The 21,449-nt window shown below is 39.2% G+C and overlaps 1 protein-coding gene across 2 annotated transcripts; it reads left to right on the forward strand.

Moving 5' to 3' along the window:
• Nucleotides 1–9,348: 9,348 nt before the first annotated feature.
• MS3_00007386 (uncharacterized protein) lies at nucleotides 9,349–20,388 on the forward strand (the record flags this gene model as incomplete). 2 transcript variants are annotated; one of them, XM_012943986.3, is made up of 7 exons in its annotated part: nucleotides 9,349–9,498; nucleotides 9,528–9,595; nucleotides 9,629–9,714; nucleotides 9,749–10,025; nucleotides 10,058–10,244; nucleotides 10,278–11,683; nucleotides 16,293–20,388. In XM_012943986.3, 7 exons carry the CDS (start codon nucleotides 9,349–9,351, stop codon nucleotides 16,429–16,431), a joined length of 2,313 nt encoding a protein of 770 aa, XP_012799440.3. In that variant the 3' UTR covers nucleotides 16,432–20,388. The 2 variants fall into 2 exon arrangements, with proteins under 2 accessions (XP_012799440.3, XP_051073703.1); XM_051215652.1 differs by lacking the exons at nucleotides 9,349–9,498; nucleotides 9,528–9,595; nucleotides 9,629–9,714 and having other exon boundaries at nucleotides 9,822–20,388.
• Nucleotides 20,389–21,449: the final 1,061 nt, after the last annotated feature.

The following is a 21,449-nucleotide window of genomic DNA, read 5'->3' on the forward strand; positions in this document are numbered from 1 at the left end:
CTAGAACATCAAGAGATTTACGTGCGAGTAACATGTTCCCGACGTTTATTTCCAAGGTTTTTGGTTAATTTTCGCTCCTTCGTAATTTGGGGAGAATCGTGCGTTGTTAAACATACTTGCAATGATTTTCAAGGTCTGAATATATCGACGTTAAGTGTGTGGTCAGTTATATAAATGTTATGATTAGTTTTCCCGTGATCCGTTGCATAGCTACTGTAACTGGGTGTTGCACTAACAGGGAGTTGGATTGTGTTATCCCATTCGTCATCAGCACAACTACTCCGGGTTGAATCTAGGTCAACATTTTTAAGAGGATGGTCACTACCAACATCGGGATTACTTTTGTCTGGGTTTTGAACTTCACGAGATTCAAGAAAGTTTTTCCGTGGCGGCGTACTTGTAAAGTTAGACGTCCACTCAGAATCGGACTTCATTTCAAAACCATTAGGATTATGATGCGTTTGGGAGTTTGATGCTGGTGGTCTGTAGCTATCTCTTCCTGATTTTCGCTGGCATGGTGTTCTGTCTGGAAGAATCTTAATATCCTTGAAAATATTTTTTTGTCCCAATGAATTGGAGAAAGTCAAAAACTCATTGGCGTCTACAGACGAGTTGAATTTCAACAAGATTTGTGAGTGCACACCTGGGTAACTTCATTTTAATCTTGTGCATACACGTGGTACGTGTCATATTGCTGGCTCCAAGCAAACCAGATTTGATATTTTTAAGGGCATATGTGTCCGGTATATTATACACAATTGCTTCGCCAGATCGTCTTATTCTTTTAAATACCTCTGACGTAACACGATCTAGGAAATTATTTATGTCATTTATTTGATCTGGAGTCTCTGTGAGGTTGGGGTTGATGGGATACTTAAACGGATTGAGAATGTTCGTGTCAGCTTGTAAATTTTTTATATCATCCATATGGTTGCAGTTGTGATTATCATCAATGTATACCAATAGGGTCTTCAACATGTCTGGAATGGAGACAACTGGTACAGGCTTGTCTGTTTCCGAATGAACGGCATAGCTCGTCTCGTTAAAACTGCCGGAAGTCATGTCAGTAGAATTGTTAGATTGTGTCGTTTTCTTACGTTTGTCTGGACGCCTAGAAGCAGGGGCCTTCATTTTCTTTTGTGGCATGACAAGAAAGTGACAAATGGCAGATGGATTGAACTAAATGTCGGAAACAGAAGGGGGTGAAAAAGTCAATGCCGAGGGCTTAAGATAGTCTGGAAATCAAGACCTATGTTTATCACAGCAGTGAATGTATCGTGTGGATTAGTGAAGGTGTCAAAAACAAGAGATGGAAATGGCGGGAAGTTCGTAGTAGAGATGTGGTATGCATGTCAGTACATGTGTGTAGGAAAAATAGAATATAAAGGAGCATGTTGTGTAAAGTTTAACATATATATTACACGTATAGATAGCCTTATATAATAAAGTAATTTAGAAATGTCGATAGCTAGTATCAAACAATCAAAGTGTGTACGGTAAGTGGTACATATATAAACTGAAAGCCTGCGTTAGTAAAGATTGGGAGGCACAGAGATAAGTAGTTTAAAAGATTATTACCGTTTTAGATTATTATGGTGCTTTATGACCAAATATATGAAACAGCTTTTTGGGTAAAAATACTGTCAAAAAACTATAACAGACACACCGAATTGAACAGGTAATTTCGGAACTTAAATGAGTTATAGTACCCAAATCTAACTTAAATGGTAGTATGGAAAATAGCGAGTACAGTACTTTATCAAAAACTATTATATATATTTCTGGATATTTGGTAGTTTGAATAGTTCCTGTAAATAGATAAAGTACGTGCGTTGTAGCATCCAAACACGGTATAAGGAATAGAATACAAATATGAAGTGCTATTCCTCGTCGAGTTTGATCATACATTTTTTAAAAATGACAACATGGTTTGATTGTATAGCCAAAATGAATATGTAATTATATGATTATGAATTATTATATGAACATGATCATAAATACCATGAATAAATTAAACTGAAATCCTATCATATAGCATGAAATTCACAGTTTATATGTAAATAGTTCAGAATTGAGTCATCTGTAATTCCAAGAAAAAATAATCAATCCAGCTCTGTGTGAATCCTAGAAAAAACTGAAGGCCTCTGCTTAAAAGTAACGTCCAGTCCGTAGCGCGCTTGTTTTTGTAGTAAAAGAACTATCTAATTTACCGTATCGGTATGAATAAAGAAAACTGATGGCTCGAACAACTTTATGCGACATCTCTTTGCAGCAGCAACGATATATGACTCCCTACATTGAACGGCGAAAGGCAATGACAACCATTCCTAATGCTGTGAAGTTTGTTACTTAATAAATGCTGGACCGACCAACATCATCAAGTTTTCCGTTCACTTATTAAGTGAATGTTGGATACCAACGCATAATACTTGTTGAGTATTTCATTTCAATAAACCATAACTACCTATTAACCTTCTATGAACCGCTCAGTGAAACCCATCCCAATATACTGTGTAAAAAAGCAACTAGTGAAAAATTTAGATCTTGGTATTCCATCATTGGTGAAAAAAATGCTTCCATGTCCAGCATCCACCCACTAAGTGAACGGAGAAATGTTCAAAAATGTTTGGTAACGAAAACACGTATTCATAGTAAAAACAGACGCCTTATAAATTAACTGATAGGTATCCAAATTATTTTTACTTAGGATACTATCTGAAAAAACTCGAGCGTCATACTCCCACGTTTTAATAAAATATTCTCTTAAATTAAGTATAAAGAAGAGTAATTAACTAGGTGCTGACGCTCAAATATAAACCCTGATCGTCTATCTTAAAATCTCTCTATTTGTATCCGATGCAGTACAGACGGATTAGAAGAAACACAACCTTGATGAAACATATTACTCATAATTTTCTCCACTCTGTTATGATAACTAAACCCTCAAAATAAATAGTTCTGTAAGTCCTCGACATTTAGGTTGACCTCATCAGTTACACTTGATACACCCTAGCTGTATCAGATCGCAAGTGGATAGGCTTTTCTATACATCCCTTGAAACTACCAACCACCTTATACCAAACACCATTCAACATATCATGAAATTTCGAATAGTATCTTCGAACTCATTCATCTCTGGCACCTCATTTGACTGGGTTGTTGTCTTTCGAATATGGTATTGTTGCCAAATTCTAAACATTTATGAAATCTTTAATCCCCACGGATTAGCAGTTTATTTTAGTACTGAATTACATCTAAGAGGACATCTATTTAAGATAAAACATGAACAAGCTTGCACAGTAGTTCTTGCGAACTTTCTCGTTATCACCATCATCCAACGGCGAGCCTTACTATCAGAATAGAAAGTAATGGCCCCGTTTTCAGAGTCCCCTGAGAAAATTCCCTACTTTTGCTGAATAGTTATTGAGGTTGATTGCTCCAAGTGATGTCACACGCCTTTCGAACGGAAAGTTCAGCCCTAACGTGATTTGCATTTCTCAAACTTTTGCTGTGTTCTTGCGCAACAAAAGTACCATTTCCGATCTAATGAATCTATTCTGAGCTATACATTCGGCAGATTACTTTTTTCTCGAGTTTCACCCAATTTTATAGTTAACTGTGGTTTTGCCTCAGCTTACTATTCAGTATTTTTCAGTTTTTCACGTAAAGGCTAGTTCAGTTTATCTCATCCGTTTTTATCCATTTTTGGCCGTTTTTACTGTATTTTTTAACAGTCTTAGGCTTTTGCTAGCATCCACAAAACAGTTTATGTCAATATAGTCATGAAAAATCCATGCAAAAGACCTGGATGCTGTTTTGCTGTCACATCTGGCATGCAGTGCGATAAATGTGAGGGTTGGTTCCATCGTGTGAGCACAGATCTCACAGCAGCTGTTTACAACAGACTCAGCAAGTCGGATCATAAGTGGATATGTGTTACGTGCAACACGGATGCTGTAGTTTTGCTGAGTAACATCATTGCCTTATTGATAGGTCTGCAGAATTAATTGTCAGCAAGCTTGAATAAAGACAGTCATAAAACGGGTAGACAAACAAGAACGCGCAATGAAAACAAGAACAGGGATGTCGACAGGTCTACCATCGATGGAACATTCATTAGCACTAGTGATGACATGCTGAAACTCAGCACCATCATTACGTCGACAGTAATAGACTACCTCAGCAGACTCGGGTCCCCCAGCTCAGGGTCATTGAATGCAACATTGGTTCCCAAAAACTCTGTAGGTGATTGGACCCATGTCAAAAGAGGGCCAGGCATCACCGTCTAAGTTGAATATCCCAAGTGTTGTACGGAAATCGACTGGTGGTTTGGTCGCACAGTCTACCCCCAAGAATTTCCATCCGGTTATCAAAGATCCTAGGAATCAGAGACGTGCTTCGACCTCCAAACAACAAGGTGCTGAATTTGAACGCACCGGAAAACCTGGGAAAACAATAACAGTTCGTGATGACTCTCTCATAATCATGAACCTCAAAGACAACCCTGACCTTCCTCTCAGTTTGCTGGACAAAAATGACAGGATGCTCTGGGGAGAATTGAACAAGAAGCTTGGGCTTTCTAAAACAGAGCCTCTGACGGTAACACGGCTCACTCGAGGAAAGGAATCTAAGCATCAAAATCACCCGAGGCTACTTCGTGTAACACATAACAATGGTACTGACGTAGAAAAAGTCTTGCTAGTGAGTCATCTACTGAAGTCAGATGGGAACGTAAGAATAGTGCCCGGCCTACCGTATTCTGAGCGCATTTTCATTCGGAACATCCCTAAAGAATCTCCCGAGAAGTTTTTCCGCGAAAGAAATATTATTGTGCAAGGTGTATCGGAAAACACGGACCTTAATCAAGCAAACTCTGATATCAAGCAGTTCTTGAGGCTCAAAAACGTACTGACTCAACATGTGACGAGACTAGCCAAGAAGGACGGTGATTCTAGACCCCGGCTAATTAGGATAACTTTCCCATCCTCTGGAAAACTTCTTCCTCATCAAGTATGCAATGATATGGAACAGTCTTCTTTCCGAAATGCGCATGGAAGATGAATTACATACGTTTGTAAAACTGCTTGATCAAGCCGTCACTTGCGCTGATCTTGCACGTACGAACACATCTGCGCCCCACTCAGACATCATAGGCTCTCTACATGTCTAGACCAAAATGGACTTCAGGTTCAGTTCGCCTTATTTTTCCTACTTTGCAGTTGCATTAGTAGAAGTAGACAGGTAACTCTTTGGACCTATCGATACTGTTCAACCAAACTCGGTCGCTAAGGGACACTAACTACCACCCTAAAAATTCAATAGAACCGCACAATCGACTGCCTCCTACCAGTGGTCTTGACAAGAAAAAATTAGACAATGAAAGATATAGTCACTAGTATTCTTAACACTTCACCTTCTATATGCACACTCCCTTCTAATAAGCCGCTTTCCTTGTACCACTCATGACTTCCCTTCCTTCATGTGAGCTTACTTCGACTTGTTAAACATTACAACTCATTGTTCTTTATCACTACATTCTCTTATATAGAGCCTCTGACTTCATTTCACTCTAACAAGAGATAATATGAATTTAATCTAATTTATTATACCTCTCTGTTTGACTACAAAGTGTTAAGCAACGTTTGGCGTTCGTAACCAAGTGCGTTGTTGCTCTTCTGTTTCTCTTTTTTTCTTCAGAGTCTTGCTCTGAGGGCACAGCTATGGAACTTCTGAAGTCTGGAACGAATTTGACGTACGCGTCTCCTCTGGTCATGGTTTACAGCAAGCGCTCTACGAGTCTACTTTACCACAACTACAAACTTAATAAGTTGGGGTGCATGCTGTGAGCCAACAAATGTTGCAATTTGTAGATCATGCCTATAAAAATGGCGTGTGCCTGCTCATGCAGTAATATATTATTATTATATGGCGGTTGCAACTTTAGAAGCATTTCGTGCCAACAGACGTCGGTTGTCAAGTGGAATCCATATGCACCCGGATAGGCCACATGACGCCAGAATCAAGCACAAAGGCAAGTTGGAGCTGATCATTCCACTTGTGGACTCTCTTGACCATAAAAAACGTCTAAAGGACAGGGCCTTCCAACTCGGCAAACCTGATATAGGTAGGGTACCTGTCTATTCACGTAAGGCTCATACAGACAAACAGGAAGAAGCTCATGCGCTTCAAATTGAAAGTATAAACTGCTTATACATGAACGCCGTGAGTCTACCAAATAAAATGGATGAACTACGTGAAATTAGCAATGTTAATAAGGCTCATCTGACAGGAATATCTGAGACTTGGATATCTTCTCAGTTTACGGACCAGGAGCCAGCAATGCCTGGGATGTGTTTGTTTCGCGACGACAGAAAAACAGGGGTTGAAGGTGGAGTGCCCGTATACATACGATTCTGCCTGGAGGTACACCAAGTTCACAACCATGGGTTTAACAATCTTGATGAATCCGTACGGTGCTCAGCAAGATTGTCTACTACTTCGATGTACCTAGTCGGGATCATTTATAGGAAGCCCACTGCCGACATCAAGTATGACAGTCGTACGCTAGACGGACTATCCCGCTCTACTCGTCTCGGTTTCACTCATATCCTGATTCTAGGGGACTCCAATCTCCCTAGAGTCGATTTCGCGGAACACACGTATATTGGAGGTGAAAACTCATCTGAAGCTCCGTTCTTCAACTTCATTGAGGATCTGGGATTATTCGAGAATGTGAAGTCGGCAACTCGTTGGAGAAACAGTCAGATACCATCGCGCTTAATCTAGGTATTTACAAACGAAGAATTTCTAGGTGACAACCTCTTGAACCCGGCTCCCTTAGAGAATAGCGACCACGCTGTTAAAGCTTTTAGTTTTGTCAGCAAAACTGAGCCAAGATATACCACTTACAACAGGCGCTGGAATTTCAAACGGCTGAATGTGTCAGCTCTACAGGACTATCTACAACAGGTGGATTGGGATGTTCACTCTCAACTTGATGTGGATGCTTGTTGGGACTTCTTGCTGCACACGCTGTTATGTGCTACAAAGCAGTCAGTTTCTCAAACTGTCCCCTAAAGCTACAAGCAACCTACAATCATCAAGAACCGCACTCTTCGTTTGCTAAGCTGCAAAAAGCACTGTTGGGCAGAATAGAAACGAACTGACAACAACGGCGCGTACAAGCAATACAAACATATAAGGAACATATGTACGAAGGCTAAAAGAGAAGACAGGCTTCAGTACTAGATAAAGCTTATGGATAAATTTGTCTTCAATCCGAAAAGCTTATTCCGTTACGCAGCCTCTCTTCGTCAAACCAAAACCGGAGTTTCCCAACTGCTAGGTCGTAATGGCCCGACGAATAACGACGGCGACGCCGCTAAACTTTTGGCTGAACAATACTCTTTGACATTTTAACCGACCCACATCAACTATATTGATGACGGCTTCATCTGCAACTGTACAGGACTTTCCGAAATGAACCTGAGCGTTGATTGGTGTTCCGGAAACTAAGAAAAGGCACTTCTGGCCCAGATATGGTTCATTTTGACATACTGAGGGAAGCAGCTTCAATCCTGGCAACACCGCTTAGTGCGATGTTCACGCACTCGCTGAGCCGAGACAAACTACCGGAAATTCGGAAGCTGGCTCACGTCACACCAATTTTCAAAGGAGGTCGACGCAGCGAACCTTCAAATCACCGACCGGTGGCTCTTCTCTCTATACCTTCAAAAATCATGTATTCCCCGATATGCGATGGTATACATGACTATTTACTGTCCTTAAATTTCTTCTCGCCCTAACAGCATGGTTTCAGGAAGGGTTACTCTTGTATAACTAACCTGCTGACTGCGGTGGTCAGATGGACAAGCATCCTTAATAACAAGGGAAAGGTTGATATCATTTACCTTGGATTCTCAAAAGCTTTTTATAGGGTTAACCAAATATGTCTTATCAATAAGCTCAGACGATTGGGTATTAGACCACCTCTAATCAATTGGCTTACTTCATATCTGAAAAATCGACATTTTAATGTCAGAGTTAACTTCACTTTATCTCAGGCTATGGAATGTTCTAGTGGGGTCTCTCAGGACTCAGTACTAAGACCTCTTCTCTTCCTGATCTATATTGATGATCTTTCACAACACGTGTCGTCAGACTTATTACTTTTTGCTGATGACGTGGAACTTTGGAGAGAGATACGCAACCGAGACGATACACAGGCACTTCAGGAGGATCTGACGCGACTTCAAAGCTGGGCAGACGATAACGGACTTACCTTTAACACTTCAAAGTGTAAAGTAGTCCATCTGCGACATGTTGCAGACTATCGTTACAACTTGGGAAACTCCTTTCTAGTAGTATCCCGAGTCGAAAAATATTTAGGAGTCCTGGTGCCCTACGATTTAAAGTCTTACGCTAACTGTGACAAAAATGCCTTCCGAGCAGACCTTGCACTGGTAACATTGAAGTGCATTTTTGGTCAGTTTGACGGAAGAACTTTCCATATAATCTTCAACAGTTTTATTCGTCTCCACTTAGAGTACGGAAACATAGTATTTCCTCCCTCACTTCAAAAGGATAAGGCCACTTTGCAGCGTATCCAACGGCGAGCCACGAAATCAGTTCGAGGACTTAAATTCAAACCTTATGAAGAGCGCCTCCAATCATTTAATCCTTACCCATTAGAGCTTAGGCGTCCTAATGGTGACATTCTAATGGATTACAGTATCCTTAACACTTCCGGACATCCCCTTAAACACTTACTTAAGCTTAGTCCGAATACAAACCTAAGGGGTAACACCCAGGAAATGGAGATACAACATAGCGGAACGGACTGTAGACACAACTTCTACTCCTTAAAAGTTGTCAAATGCTGTAATTCGCTGCCGACTGAACTAGTTGAAGCGACTTTCCAGGAGTTTTTCATGAGGAAACTTGACCTATGCTTAAGGACTTAGGATAACATCTTATTATGATTTACCAATTTCTTTTTTCCCTATATTATCGATAACATACCTAGGTTCCTGCCTGGAGGTACTGGGCATCCCCTTCTACTAGACACGATAGCATGTTAAGCGAAAGCTTCTTCTATTCCGTCCACAACCATTTGAACCATTCGTTACTCTAGGATCATTCTCACCATTAAAAACTGGCTTGTTTTACCCTTCCGTTTAAGAAAAAGCCTAATAAAACTCATACATTTTCACTGTCAATGCTACTCTTCTATCACCCAGACACAGACCCCAAGAAACCATTAGTTTATGAACTTTTTCTAAACAGGGATTGAGGTTTGAAGTTTATGATCGAGCGCGTTCGTATAGTTGGTTCGTTACTTTCAAATTGATGGCGATTAGGAGGAGAGCGGATGTCTTGGATCCAGACTTTACTGTTATAAGACGACAAATATCCAAACTAATGCAACATAGCATTCACGATTGTAAAAGCTTTCTCTTGATGCTAAAATCATTGTTTCCGAGTTCAATAAAGTTAGAAGTAAACGTCTAATAATGTATCACACTTAGATAATTGAGTATGAACTTATGCAGGAGTATGGAGACGCTACTTTGGCAGCTGAAATTCTGTGTCGTCTGTAATCATGTTCTATATCATATTAATCATGTAGGTATGAAACTCAAAGGCATCTTGATATGGCACAGATCGAACTTCTTAGCAAAATAGTTAAGGATCCTACTGATAAAGTGTGTTGTGGTAAGTTTGTTTGCATATTTAACTCCTTTACCAGATATATTCTCGCACACCAACCCATCACTACAGAAGGATTTGACATTATCTTACTTCAACCAGATGTCCGATGAGCTGGGAAGAGCGGAAAGCATTATTTTCCTACTGAATCTTAAAGACGTAGTCTTTTACCCTCAGGTTCTACCCGTACTTTTGGCACTGGTTTATCAAAGCCTCATAGACGGTGAGCTCTCCATGCATAAGAGTAACCGAATCTCAACCAGCAGTGGTATAATGTGCCATTCATCACCCGCAGATAACTATGGATCGTTAGTAAAGTAACTGGTTCAATGTATAGCTTAGGTTTTAGGAATGAGAATGTTGACGAGGGTGAAGAGGGAGAGGTAATGGGATGTGATGACGAGGACGAGTTTGCGGATGAGCTTGACAATCCAACTCCCGAGATCGGAGATAACTCTTGGACTGATATATCTAGTTCAATCCTCAATGTTTATCGTTTCAAGATAACTTATGAATTACTTCCACTAGCGTACAAGGTAATCTCTATTAAGGAAATATTTGCTTTCTAGGCTAGTTCTTCCTCGAAAATGGATAAAAACGTCGTCTACAAGATTTCGGTAACTTCAATCAATTTTCTGGTTACATACATAACACATGTCCCAGCGAACCCATCTATCGAAGGATTAGAAAAAAACGAGCTATTAGCCAAGAAGGATCCAAAAAATTACATGACAGACTGTTTAAAAATGATAGGGCATTTATTACAATGGCCTATTGCTACGTTCGACTTTACATCTAGTAAAACTGCATCCTATCTTGTTCAGCAGACTAGAAATTTGTTTCGGGAGGCCAAATCTTCATTCGATAGTGTGTCAACAAAAAAAGACTCGCGATCTGGTCGTAAACTGTCTTCGTTCTCTTTAAGTCATAAGTCTCATGCCATAGTTTTTCAGGCTCTGTGTATGTTTTGGTACACATTTGTTGATTTAAGTGCAGCTTATTTGCACAAAGTTCACAACAGGATATTTGAAGGTAGTGTAGAAAATAGCACTTCACCTAGAGTTTTATACTTGCCTATCAACCTAGATATTCTATTCAACTCAACTTCTCATAAAAATGTTTCTTTTGAAAATGAAGAGATGACTCTCTTAAAGCACATACATGAAGTCTGGAGTCTTCGTGAATATACTTCTGCCTCATACTCATTTGGCAGCAAGGAAATAGATTCGTTGGATAATGTCCATCCTCACTCAAATAATTCATCCGAATTCAACCAAGAAACACTGTTTGAGCAAATTATTCGTTTCCACTTTGCCATTAGTGGCCTGAATAATAATTCGCAGGAAATAATATGGGCTTGTAATTTTGTGAAAAAACTCAGTGACCAGTTGAAGTCAGTTTCTCTTACATCCGCTAACTATAACTTATATAATAATGCAGAACTTAAGCTTATATCCTGGGTTCTTCAGATGCTTTTGTTATCTCATGACCATGATAAATTTAAGGTCGTGGTGAAGTCAGAAGCATGTAATGGGTTGTGGGATCAATTCCTTCAAGATTTCAAATCGCTGTCATTACTTTTTAACCAGAGTAAAGATGAGAAGATTTGCATCCAAAACATTTGTCCTCTCGTACCATTCACTCGTCAGTGTATAATTTTTATCGTGTCAAAAACATTAGCAAATTACCTGTGTACTATTTCTCGACGAACGACAAACCCGACTCTTGCTGTCGATTCCGCTTGCTTGGCATGTATACTTTGTCAAGTCGATGGAAAGTTTGGTGATATTTCTCATCCGGCCGCTCAGTGGCCATCTCTGTCCCCATACCTCTCGGAAGTAATACAAACTCATTGGGTTGATATACGAGATCGTTTTTTAAAGTGGATCATATCTCCCCATACATTCATTTTCGACGTTGACCTGTTGAACACTATTTTCCGATTGGAATCCAACGCTGGGACAGGTATTGATTGGTAAGTTGGTTATTCGTTCTCCATATTTTAGGTATCACAATAACTTTGCAAGATATTTCGTTATTTTTTTTGGCACCATGACCATTAAATTTCCCGGTTATTACGAATTTATGTAATCAATTTGCTGTCATTCATATGATGTCTTTTTTCTTCATACGTGTTGGGTAATGAATTTTTTCCCTTTTATTCAAACTCAATAAATCGCTCGGCTCGCCTCGAAGTCTGTCAGGTTTTTGAGTCCTGAAAAACCTTATTGTTCCATATGTTCTTCAACCATAGGAATGCTTTGCCAATCTTCACCTTTACGTCTGCATCAGATCCTCTACGTTAATCGATGATGCTGTCTGGGTACGTGAAAATTCCCACCTCTTCCAGAGTTTCTCCATCAAGTGTGGTTGATTGGGTGTTCTCCTTGTTGTATTTGAGGATTTTGTTTTTTCCTTGTGTATGTTGAAGCGTACTGATGCAGAGACAGCTGCTACACTAGCTGTCTTCATCTGCGTTAGTTGGTGTGTATGTGATAGAAGGTTCAGGTGATGATCTATGAAGTCGAAATCGTCTAGTTGCATTCAACCTGTCTATTGTATTCTGTGCTTCCTCTCAAATGTGGAGGTCATCATAATCCAGTCAACCACCAGAAGAAAGAGAAAGGGTGGGAGTAAACAGTTATATCTGACACTGGTCCTCAATTGGAACGCGTTTGTCAGCTATCCTCCTTGCACGACTTTGCAGTGTAATCCATCATATGAATTCCGTATGATGGTGACGATCTCCTTAGGTACTCCATAATGTCGGAGAAGTTTCCATTATAATCTATTCACACTGTCAACTGCCTTCTCATAGTCAAGGAAGTTGATGTATAGTGACGATTTCCGTTCAATTGTTTGTTCAACGATGAACTGTAGTGTTCCGACTTAAGTCAGTGCACGACCGAACCTCACGGAATACAGCCTGGCAATCTCGAATATGGGCGTCTACTGAATCTTCTACGCAGTTCAGCATCACTGTTGAAAACTTTTCCTGGTACTGACAATAGTGTGATGCCTCTGTAGTTCTCACATTTGCTCAGATCTTCCTTTGGAATCTTGATGTGTTATTCTTCTCAGTCTTACGTCTTTTGCTCTTCCCAAGTGTTTCTGGACAGAACGTGGAGCATGTTTTCAGTTACTTCTCTCTGTGATTTCAGTGCTTTAGTTATTATGTTGTCAGGTCTTGCCTCCCCATTCTGATAGTCACGCTCATTTCTTCTATCGTTGGTAGGGTAGAAGTTATGAGAAGATCTTAAGTTGCTGCTTCGATGTCCGATGACCTTCTGAATTTTTTAGTTGTACAAATATCTATCTGGTCCTCTGTTGTGTGGTCCGGTGAGACCCATGTAGCTTTGTGTATGCATTTGTTTGGGAAAATTGTGCCACCTATAACCATTTTGTCGAATGCATTTAAATTTGCAAAACTTTCACCATTCTCGTTCCTTGCAGTCCATATCGTCCCATGATGTCTTCATACCCTGTGTTATCCATTCTGGATTTGGCGTGTAGATCTTCCATCAGGATGGTGAGTTTCTTTCCTAAACACTTCTCTATAATCGATTGTAGCTTCTTGTGGAACTGATCTTTATCATCATTTCTGTCATTGGTGGGCGCACAGCACTTGATAATATTCATTATGATTCCCTCGTTTGTTTTGAATGATGCTTTGATAATTCTGGATCCATGAGATCCCCATTCTATAAGTATTTTCCATTCTTTTTTGAACAACATCAGAGCAACTTGTGTGTGCGAAGCATTTTCTTTATGACCAGTGTACAGCATCATCCCCTTCGAATATAACCTTTTCTGTCCATCTCGGGTCCACTGGTTTCGCTGATTTCAAGCACTGTCAAGTTGTATCTCCTCATTTCCGTTGCTATTTGACTGGTCTTCACAGTCTCCCACATTGTCCAGACGTCCCATGTACCTCCAAAAATTGTTGCTGTGGTTGTTAAAAGGGACATCGGCCTCGTGATTTCCTAAGAATCTCAAATTTCACCATGAGGCGTCATAATTTTTCTGAATGAAGATCCTTCAACTCGGTGGGCAAAGTTTAAACGTTTTAATTTGTTTATTCTGGTCAGCGTATTTTTAGCAAGGTTGTTTTCTATAGGATGGGAGAGCTGACCCCATGCTCAATTCTCCTCCTTTATGTGGTCTTGGTACCGAGAGTAATTCTAGAAGGGCTACAGGCGGAGTTACCTTAATGCGTACCAAGCAGCAACACACCTAAAACCCGTCTTATCCTGAATAAGTTCAGAGCGGCAAACTATTTAATCGTACTTGGAAATTCCGCTTAGGAGTATAGGATTTTCCCTAAGCCGCTTAGATTGTTTAATCAAAATCTTGAAGTAATTACCTTCCACCGCTAAAAGGTTATATGTGCAAAACAGGCATTCTAGTTGCGTTAACGTTTTGAGATGTTACTCCAGTTAATGAATATGGCGTGACACAGAGTTGGACCGACAAACAATGTCATATATGTGTCCTGCTGCTTAATATGCGTATCACCGATTTTGCGGAAACTAATCGGTAATCAACTTATTACATCATTCATTGATAAAGATAGGCCACCGTACCCAAATCTCAAAAAATAACCCATCAGGTTACATTGCCTACCGTTTCTTCAGGTAAGGTCCACTCAGATACGTGCTAGCACGGACGTAATCGCGGTTCAGATTTGTGCTTGAGAAAAACCAGCAGTATTTTATCGCTCTTCTACACTAACTGGTAGCAATATGGTTTACCTGTGTTCATCATTTAGTCAGTGTCGAGGGTCGGAAGATCGGATTTTTTCTATATTTCGGGTTGAGATTAGCTAGGAATAAACAATCATCTAATCATAGTCGTAGCAGACAATCATTATTACTTGGGACAGTTCCAAAAGTCCTTCCGAACTGACGTATTTTATCTTGAACGATAAAGTCCATTGAATCTACTATGTCTGTACTTCTAGCTTTTCTAAGAAAGCCAGAAGGCATTCTGAAAACCATCGTTCACTTTTGGAATGCCATAATTATAAAGAAGTAGAGGGATGTATCCTATCCTTTGGTGGTTTTACCGTCCTATTTAATCGTACAGCTCAAAAGCAAATATCTACTAATGTCTAGTTTATGGGTCCGTATTTTGTTTCTGAACTTAATGCTATACATACCGTAGTAAGGCCACGAAAGTTTACAGTCAAGTTCGTGAGTGCACTTGGAGTGGATCTCTCTGACTTTACATTTCGGCTAGGTAACGCCAAGTGAATGACCACACTTGTATCCTTCATGCAAGTTTCGTGGATAGCAACTGTTAGTAACACGCAACTCTAGAGTGTTGTTTGATGAATTTTTTTAAATCTCATATATGATTCAAATGATAATCGACCCAATATATAGTTTGAATCTTGGAAACCAGGTTTAATATTTTGTGAACTCGTATAGTTAACACCACTAGCGCGTTTATCGAGTTAAAGAAAAGTGACTGATAGTGGGAATAAAAGAAGTACTAGGAGGTGAGGTAGGGATATAATTATAGACAAAGTGTGTAGATAGTCGTCACTTTCCAGGTACATAAACCACGAAGGCTTGCTTCTTGAGGGTCCTGTAAAAGAGATCGGGCTTGGCGTAATCTTTTCCATCCGCAGACGTGATTGAATAGCGCAGATGATTGGTGTTTCTATATAATTGGTTTAGTATGTGTTCGTTCTTGACTTTTGAGACCTCACCACTAGTACTGAAAATCCCAGGAGATGGAGTTATTCTTATTTTGTGCCTTCCCTTTCATAACCCCTTCTGCTCTCAGACCTTGAGTTTACTGCGTGGTACTATAAAAGTTAAAAAACAATTGTCTTGATCGTTACAAATATATTAGGTCTTCGTAGTAGGCGAAACTTAACCACTACAGTGTTTAACTTTAGCTACTACAGCTCGTTGAGCTTAGTGGTGGAAATATGTAAGTATGTGTCGCAGTTACTTCTCTTAAGCAAATTAGAATCTGTATTAACTGATATTTGTTTTTTGTAACTACTGCTCATCATTCAATGTCGAGTCATAAATGTTCTTCATCCAGAAGACAATGCATTGATGAACTATTATGTTGCATTTTTGCATTAGATTCAATGAATTTTGCGTTACATAAATTCAGTTCACCTCGTTTTTATTCAAAAACGAACGATTACTTAATAGTCAAGATATTGATATTCAACTATTGGGTTGTTTCTTTGGGGAACCAAGCATCATTATTAACTCCCCCCTTTTAATACTAGTTATATTTGTGTAACAAGTATACGTTTCTGTACTCGGTGCTAGGGGACAGTTTGCTAGGACTGATGATACTGCCTAACCACTCCGACTGAAATGAGTCGAACAGTGTTCGAGCCTTTTTCCAGGAGTTAAAAGTTGACTGTCTGCTCTTAAATACTGAGCTGTGTAAATATACTTCCTTAAGAAAATCTGTTACTAAAACTAGTCTTTTAGTACAACTACGATTCAGTTCGCTCGTACTGTGTATCAGGGTAACTTTTATAGAATCTAGTCTTCAACTTCATATTTGATCCGAAGAGCTGTATTAATAATATTTACTACTTTTCTGTTTAGGTCAAATCGTGATACCTTTTTATCGCGTTGCACAAACCTCGTTCAGTCCAAACCACCTGATGCAGTTGATTCAGTTCTTGAGTTCATTCATTTGGAATCTTCGAATATTTCGATTTGCTTAGCATCACTCCAATTATAAAAGAACATTTTGTAACCCTGTATCATAAAAAAATCATTTTAATATTATCTTGATTCGTAAATGTACTTTGGCTAAATGGGTTTGTTTACTTTCAGCTTGTAGGCACTTTAGTAATAATTTTACAGTAAATATATACTTTACTATTTGTCGCAACCTAATTCATGAAATACTAGGTGATTATAACGATTAATTTATTTGCGGTTATGCAAAATGACTATGGCTACTGGAAAAAGATCAGTCGTCAAATATTATGGAACTGTGCTAGCTTGATATAATTACAGTAAAAAGCCGTTACTCAGTTGCCGCTAAATCTTTTCATCAAGAAGTTTTGTTTCTCGAACACTCATTTGCCAAGTCTGGTAGTGATATACTGTTGTGTGACGTTTTTGTGGCTTCATTTCTTAACCACAATATTTCTCGATCTCTCACCTGCTTTTTATATTTATCTATCTATACGTATGTGCCAGTTTCATCTACCTCCATCATTTTTGTCCCTTCAAATCAGATTTCGCTGACAAAAGTTAGTTGTTCAAGAACGATTACAAAACGAAGCCTGATATCCTCGAATTGTGAGGTAGCTTTCTCTGGATAACATGCATTTACTGTTAGACTTTTTTTTAGGACAATATCGACTTCTCAGTCTCTCGCTATGTAAAGGTCATATTTACAGGCTTTCGGCCTTGAAGTTACCTGATAAGAAAGTAGTGATATTTCTTAATTGTCATTAGGTTACTGTGATTTAAACCCCTGTTTGAATTTCTTTTAGCTATTTTATGGGTGGTTTCAGACATATTCTACGACACGGTATTCATCTCATTAAGTAAATTACGTCGAACGTTTTGTCGCATTATTGATCAAGTTAGTTTATGACTACTAGTGATAGATTGGTATTCAGACTGGTGATCAGTTCACACGGAAGCTATGAGTCTATGTTGCTTTCAGATACACATAGTTCCTCTTTTTTATAGCCACTTTAACGCACCATGCGAACCACTAGATAGTCGGTAGTAGTCACAGGCTATTCAAACTGTTCTCCTGGTATTGTATTTGGCTCAAAATAAATAATACAGAAGTAGCTAGTATCATCACAATTTGGCCTCTAAATAATGTTATATGCGTTCGCGAAGTAAGATTAGTTCGGTATAGTGGTCTTGAGTGCTGCCACAGAATCTCGCGGTCTACGGAGTCAAATACTGCTTTTAAGTCAAGAGAGACCACCATTACCGGACGCCGATAAGCATGCCTATGTCCTAGAACCTGAGGAGTGGTGTGTGATCGATGCATACACGATCGGGTCTGAAGCCAGCTTGGTTCTCTCGTGTTTGCAGTTCACGAGTCTTTGTCAGGCGCTCGATAAGTATTGAGGCTAGCATTCTAGATGCTATGTTAGTCAGACTAATCCCACTATGGTTTTCACAAGATGATTTTGACCCCTTTTATATATTGGGACGATCAGTGATTGTGGCCAGTCAGATGGAATTACGTCCAACTCCCAGATTTTAGCTAAAACATTAGTCAACCGGGTAAGTAATAGTGAGGTTAGACGTATGACATTAGGGAATGATGGCAAATCAGCTGGTGAGGTTGTGAATCTTCATTGACTCAGATGGTTGGGTCACGTGTTACGTATACCTGGGCACCGATTACCACGACGCGCAATACGGACTAGTGTAGGGGATGGTTGGAAGAAAATTAAGGGCGGCCAAACCAAAACGTGGTATCAGTGCTTAAAGTCACTAACTTCTAGTCTGAGCCGTGTTGGTAGATTCAGACTTCTTGGTTGGGGTCCGTGTGACTATCGTAACCAATGGTTGGAGACTCTAGGTGACATGGCTCAGAATCGATCACAATGACGTAGGCGTATACACTCTCTGTCTTCCCCTAAACTGAGATTAAAATCGCTTCATATCTTCCTTTCTACGAACTAATTCTTTCCCGTACTATGTCCTTATATGCGGTCTTTATTTTATATATTACCACCACTGAACTAACTACTATGAATCCGGTGTTCATCTTGTTGTGCTAATGAGGTAGGGCATCTTGGACCAATGCACATATGTGCCTGGTCCTACGTGTAGCTGACTGGCTTATTAGTTTGGTAATTAGTTGTGCTTGGTTGTAATGAAGAATCTTAGAGTTTTCCGTAATTGTCTGAATAATTGATGAAAAATCGTAGTGACAGCAAAGCTGGACTCCACATGCCTTTTCTCAAATTAAAGATGTGAAGAAACAGTCGTTATTATTCATATTATAGAGCCCATTTAACGATAATTCTTAAATTTTCAAACGTATTAGAGAGGCACCCCGACACTAATCAGAGGTTTGAGTAAATGAGTATATCCTTGTTAGGACTAGTCTAATACGTTAATTATTGGTTTTGTATTCAACATTTAAACATGGTTTTTCAGCTAAATATTTGCTTATGATCTCCACATATCAATTCCGGGTCAAGACTTGCCCGAACGTTATCGTTTCTGAAATGTTATTGTCTAAAGAAATAATTCTTGGTTACATTAAAAAGCTTTAAAGGCTTTTCAGAGATCTCAGTCTATTGACCTGGTGACGATTCGGATATGAAAATGTCCTTTAAGCGGACTGCTAAGATTTTGTGACTAACGCATTAGAATTCTTATTGCCTCTTTCTGTAGTACAACCTAGCTTCTGTGACTTTTGGTTTTAGTCATGTACTGACTGCTATTTCCAACCTTTCCATGCTCAGAGGTAAAACACGCTTTTGTTTTATTGCAATTATTTAATATTTTGTAGAAAGCAAACTACGTCTGTCATACACCACTTCCTGTTTATACATATATTCTTTGATAATATTTTCTAATGTCTTATAATGTTTTGAATTCTTTGAATTGTATTATGAACTAGGAATCCCAGAATTAACGCAATTGAATTAAGAAGTGACACACAATCACAAACGAATGTATTGTATTTGGAATTCGAAATCAAGCATTCAACAAGTACAAAGGTATTATTAGTTCGTTTAAACACCACATCCGCCACAGCTTAAATAGAAGTATAAGTGTTTGTAATCGGTTGTACGTCTTCTTGTTAAGTTCATCCTGAGTCTGTCCTACATTGTATAAGATAAAAACTTAGTAGTATCTAGAAAGTGCTCATTAGTATTGGAATTACCAAACGAAATTGGAACAGACTCACCTGGAATTGTATACAATCAGCATATCGGTTTTGTACTTAAATCATTAATATCTAGAATTTGAACCATAGATTTTTCAACACTATCCTCCCCCACGAAATAATGTTGGATCTTTATATCCCCAAGTTATGAATAATGTGGCTTCATTTAAAACATATTTCTCACACTGTTTAGAGTAAACATTAGAACTGTTTTTGTGATAAGGGTAAACAGCAGTTGATATGAAATCATCCGAAATGTAATCAAACTCGAGGTCACTTAGTACTCGTGCTTCGCATTGAGCAGGTTTTTCACAAGGATCAAATGCATTATGAGGATAGGTAATATATGATATGACATCAGGATTTGATTCCTCTGAAATATTCTCATGAAATTCATTAGGATTGTCATTGCAGAGCGTAGGATCGTTAGAAAAATCAGCATCTATCCAAACCACATCAGGTTTTCGATCATGATTACGTTCATTTAACATATTTTCCTCAGAATTGCGAGTAATTTCATTAGAAATATGTGAATCATTAGGAAAAGTCATACCTGGTACAATAGCATGAGAAGGTGAAACTCTATTTTATGGACGACCTTTGAACGTATTTTTGAGTGACCTTGAGAACATTAGCCAATCAGAAGAGAGTTAGTATAAAGTAAAAATATTATAAAAAACTGATGAACTACAATGGATATTCTTCTTTTACATGATTTAAGAACTTGTTAAGGTTTGATAAAGGTTCAGAAGTTTTGAAGTCATAATACATGCGATATAGGAACTCGTCCATATGGCTCCATAATAATCGTCCTGTAGCGGTAAATAAATCCCCAAAATAAATAGCTCCAAGTTTTCGACATTGGATGCTGACCATATGTTTTAGTGGACTCATATAGCTGAAGGCGCTCGGTCAGGCATCCGCACCAGATCACGTGTGGTAACGCCGTGCTCAACATCAACCGCAATCGCTAGCCAGATTGGATCAGAGAATTCCGATATATTGGTCATCGCCAAATACACTCTTCCGATCTCCTCGACTCTGTCTTTTGATTTCTCTGGGTGGGAACGAGATATATTAGGTGTTACTGGTAAAAGCGTTGTCAAACACTGAATACCTGTGACATCATCATTGGTGAGACCGACGTGATCTGGTACACTTATTTGCAACTGTGAGTCTGTTCCTTTTTGGGATTTATATATATCATCGCCTTATTTTTTTATTTTTTTTTAAACATTGTGATTTTTTTTCGTGTTTTTTCTTGGATATATATATATTTTCCCCTCGTTCATTATCGTACTTCATACATCATCATGACTGAACAGACACCTAAAGTACTCAAGCTTAAGACTTTGTCCCCGCCTTCGTTTCAACTGATGCCTTTCTGGCCCGACAACATCGAAGCCTGGTTTTGCTACGCAGAAGCCGACTTCTCCGAGCACGGCGTGATCGACACACGTGCACAATTCCTCGCAGTAGTCAAGGCACTACCGCGCGAATTCAACAGGTACGTAACACCTAGTATGTTTACTAGTGATGTTTCCGATCCTTACGAAATCTTAAAACGCTCGATTCTTAAACGAGGAGACCTAACCGATCGACAAAGGTTAGATCAACTCTTCAATAACATCGACCTGCAACACGGTTCTGCGACGGACATGTTGCAACGGATGAGAGAGGTAATAGGCCCAAGAACTTTCGACGAAGGTCTATTCAAACAACTCTTCTTGTCAAAACTTCCCCAACAGGTGCAAGCAGTTCTGGTCTCGTTCCAGAACAACGCCTTAGACGAGCTAGCTGCATCTGCCGACCGCATTCTAGAAATTACGAAACCTACTACCGAGGTATTTTCAGTCAAAGAAAAGCCTCAC

The sequence above is a fragment of the Schistosoma haematobium genome, chromosome 1, assembly GCF_000699445.3.
Source record: "Schistosoma haematobium chromosome 1, whole genome shotgun sequence".
Lineage (NCBI taxonomy): Eukaryota > Metazoa > Platyhelminthes > Trematoda > Strigeidida > Schistosomatidae > Schistosoma > Schistosoma haematobium.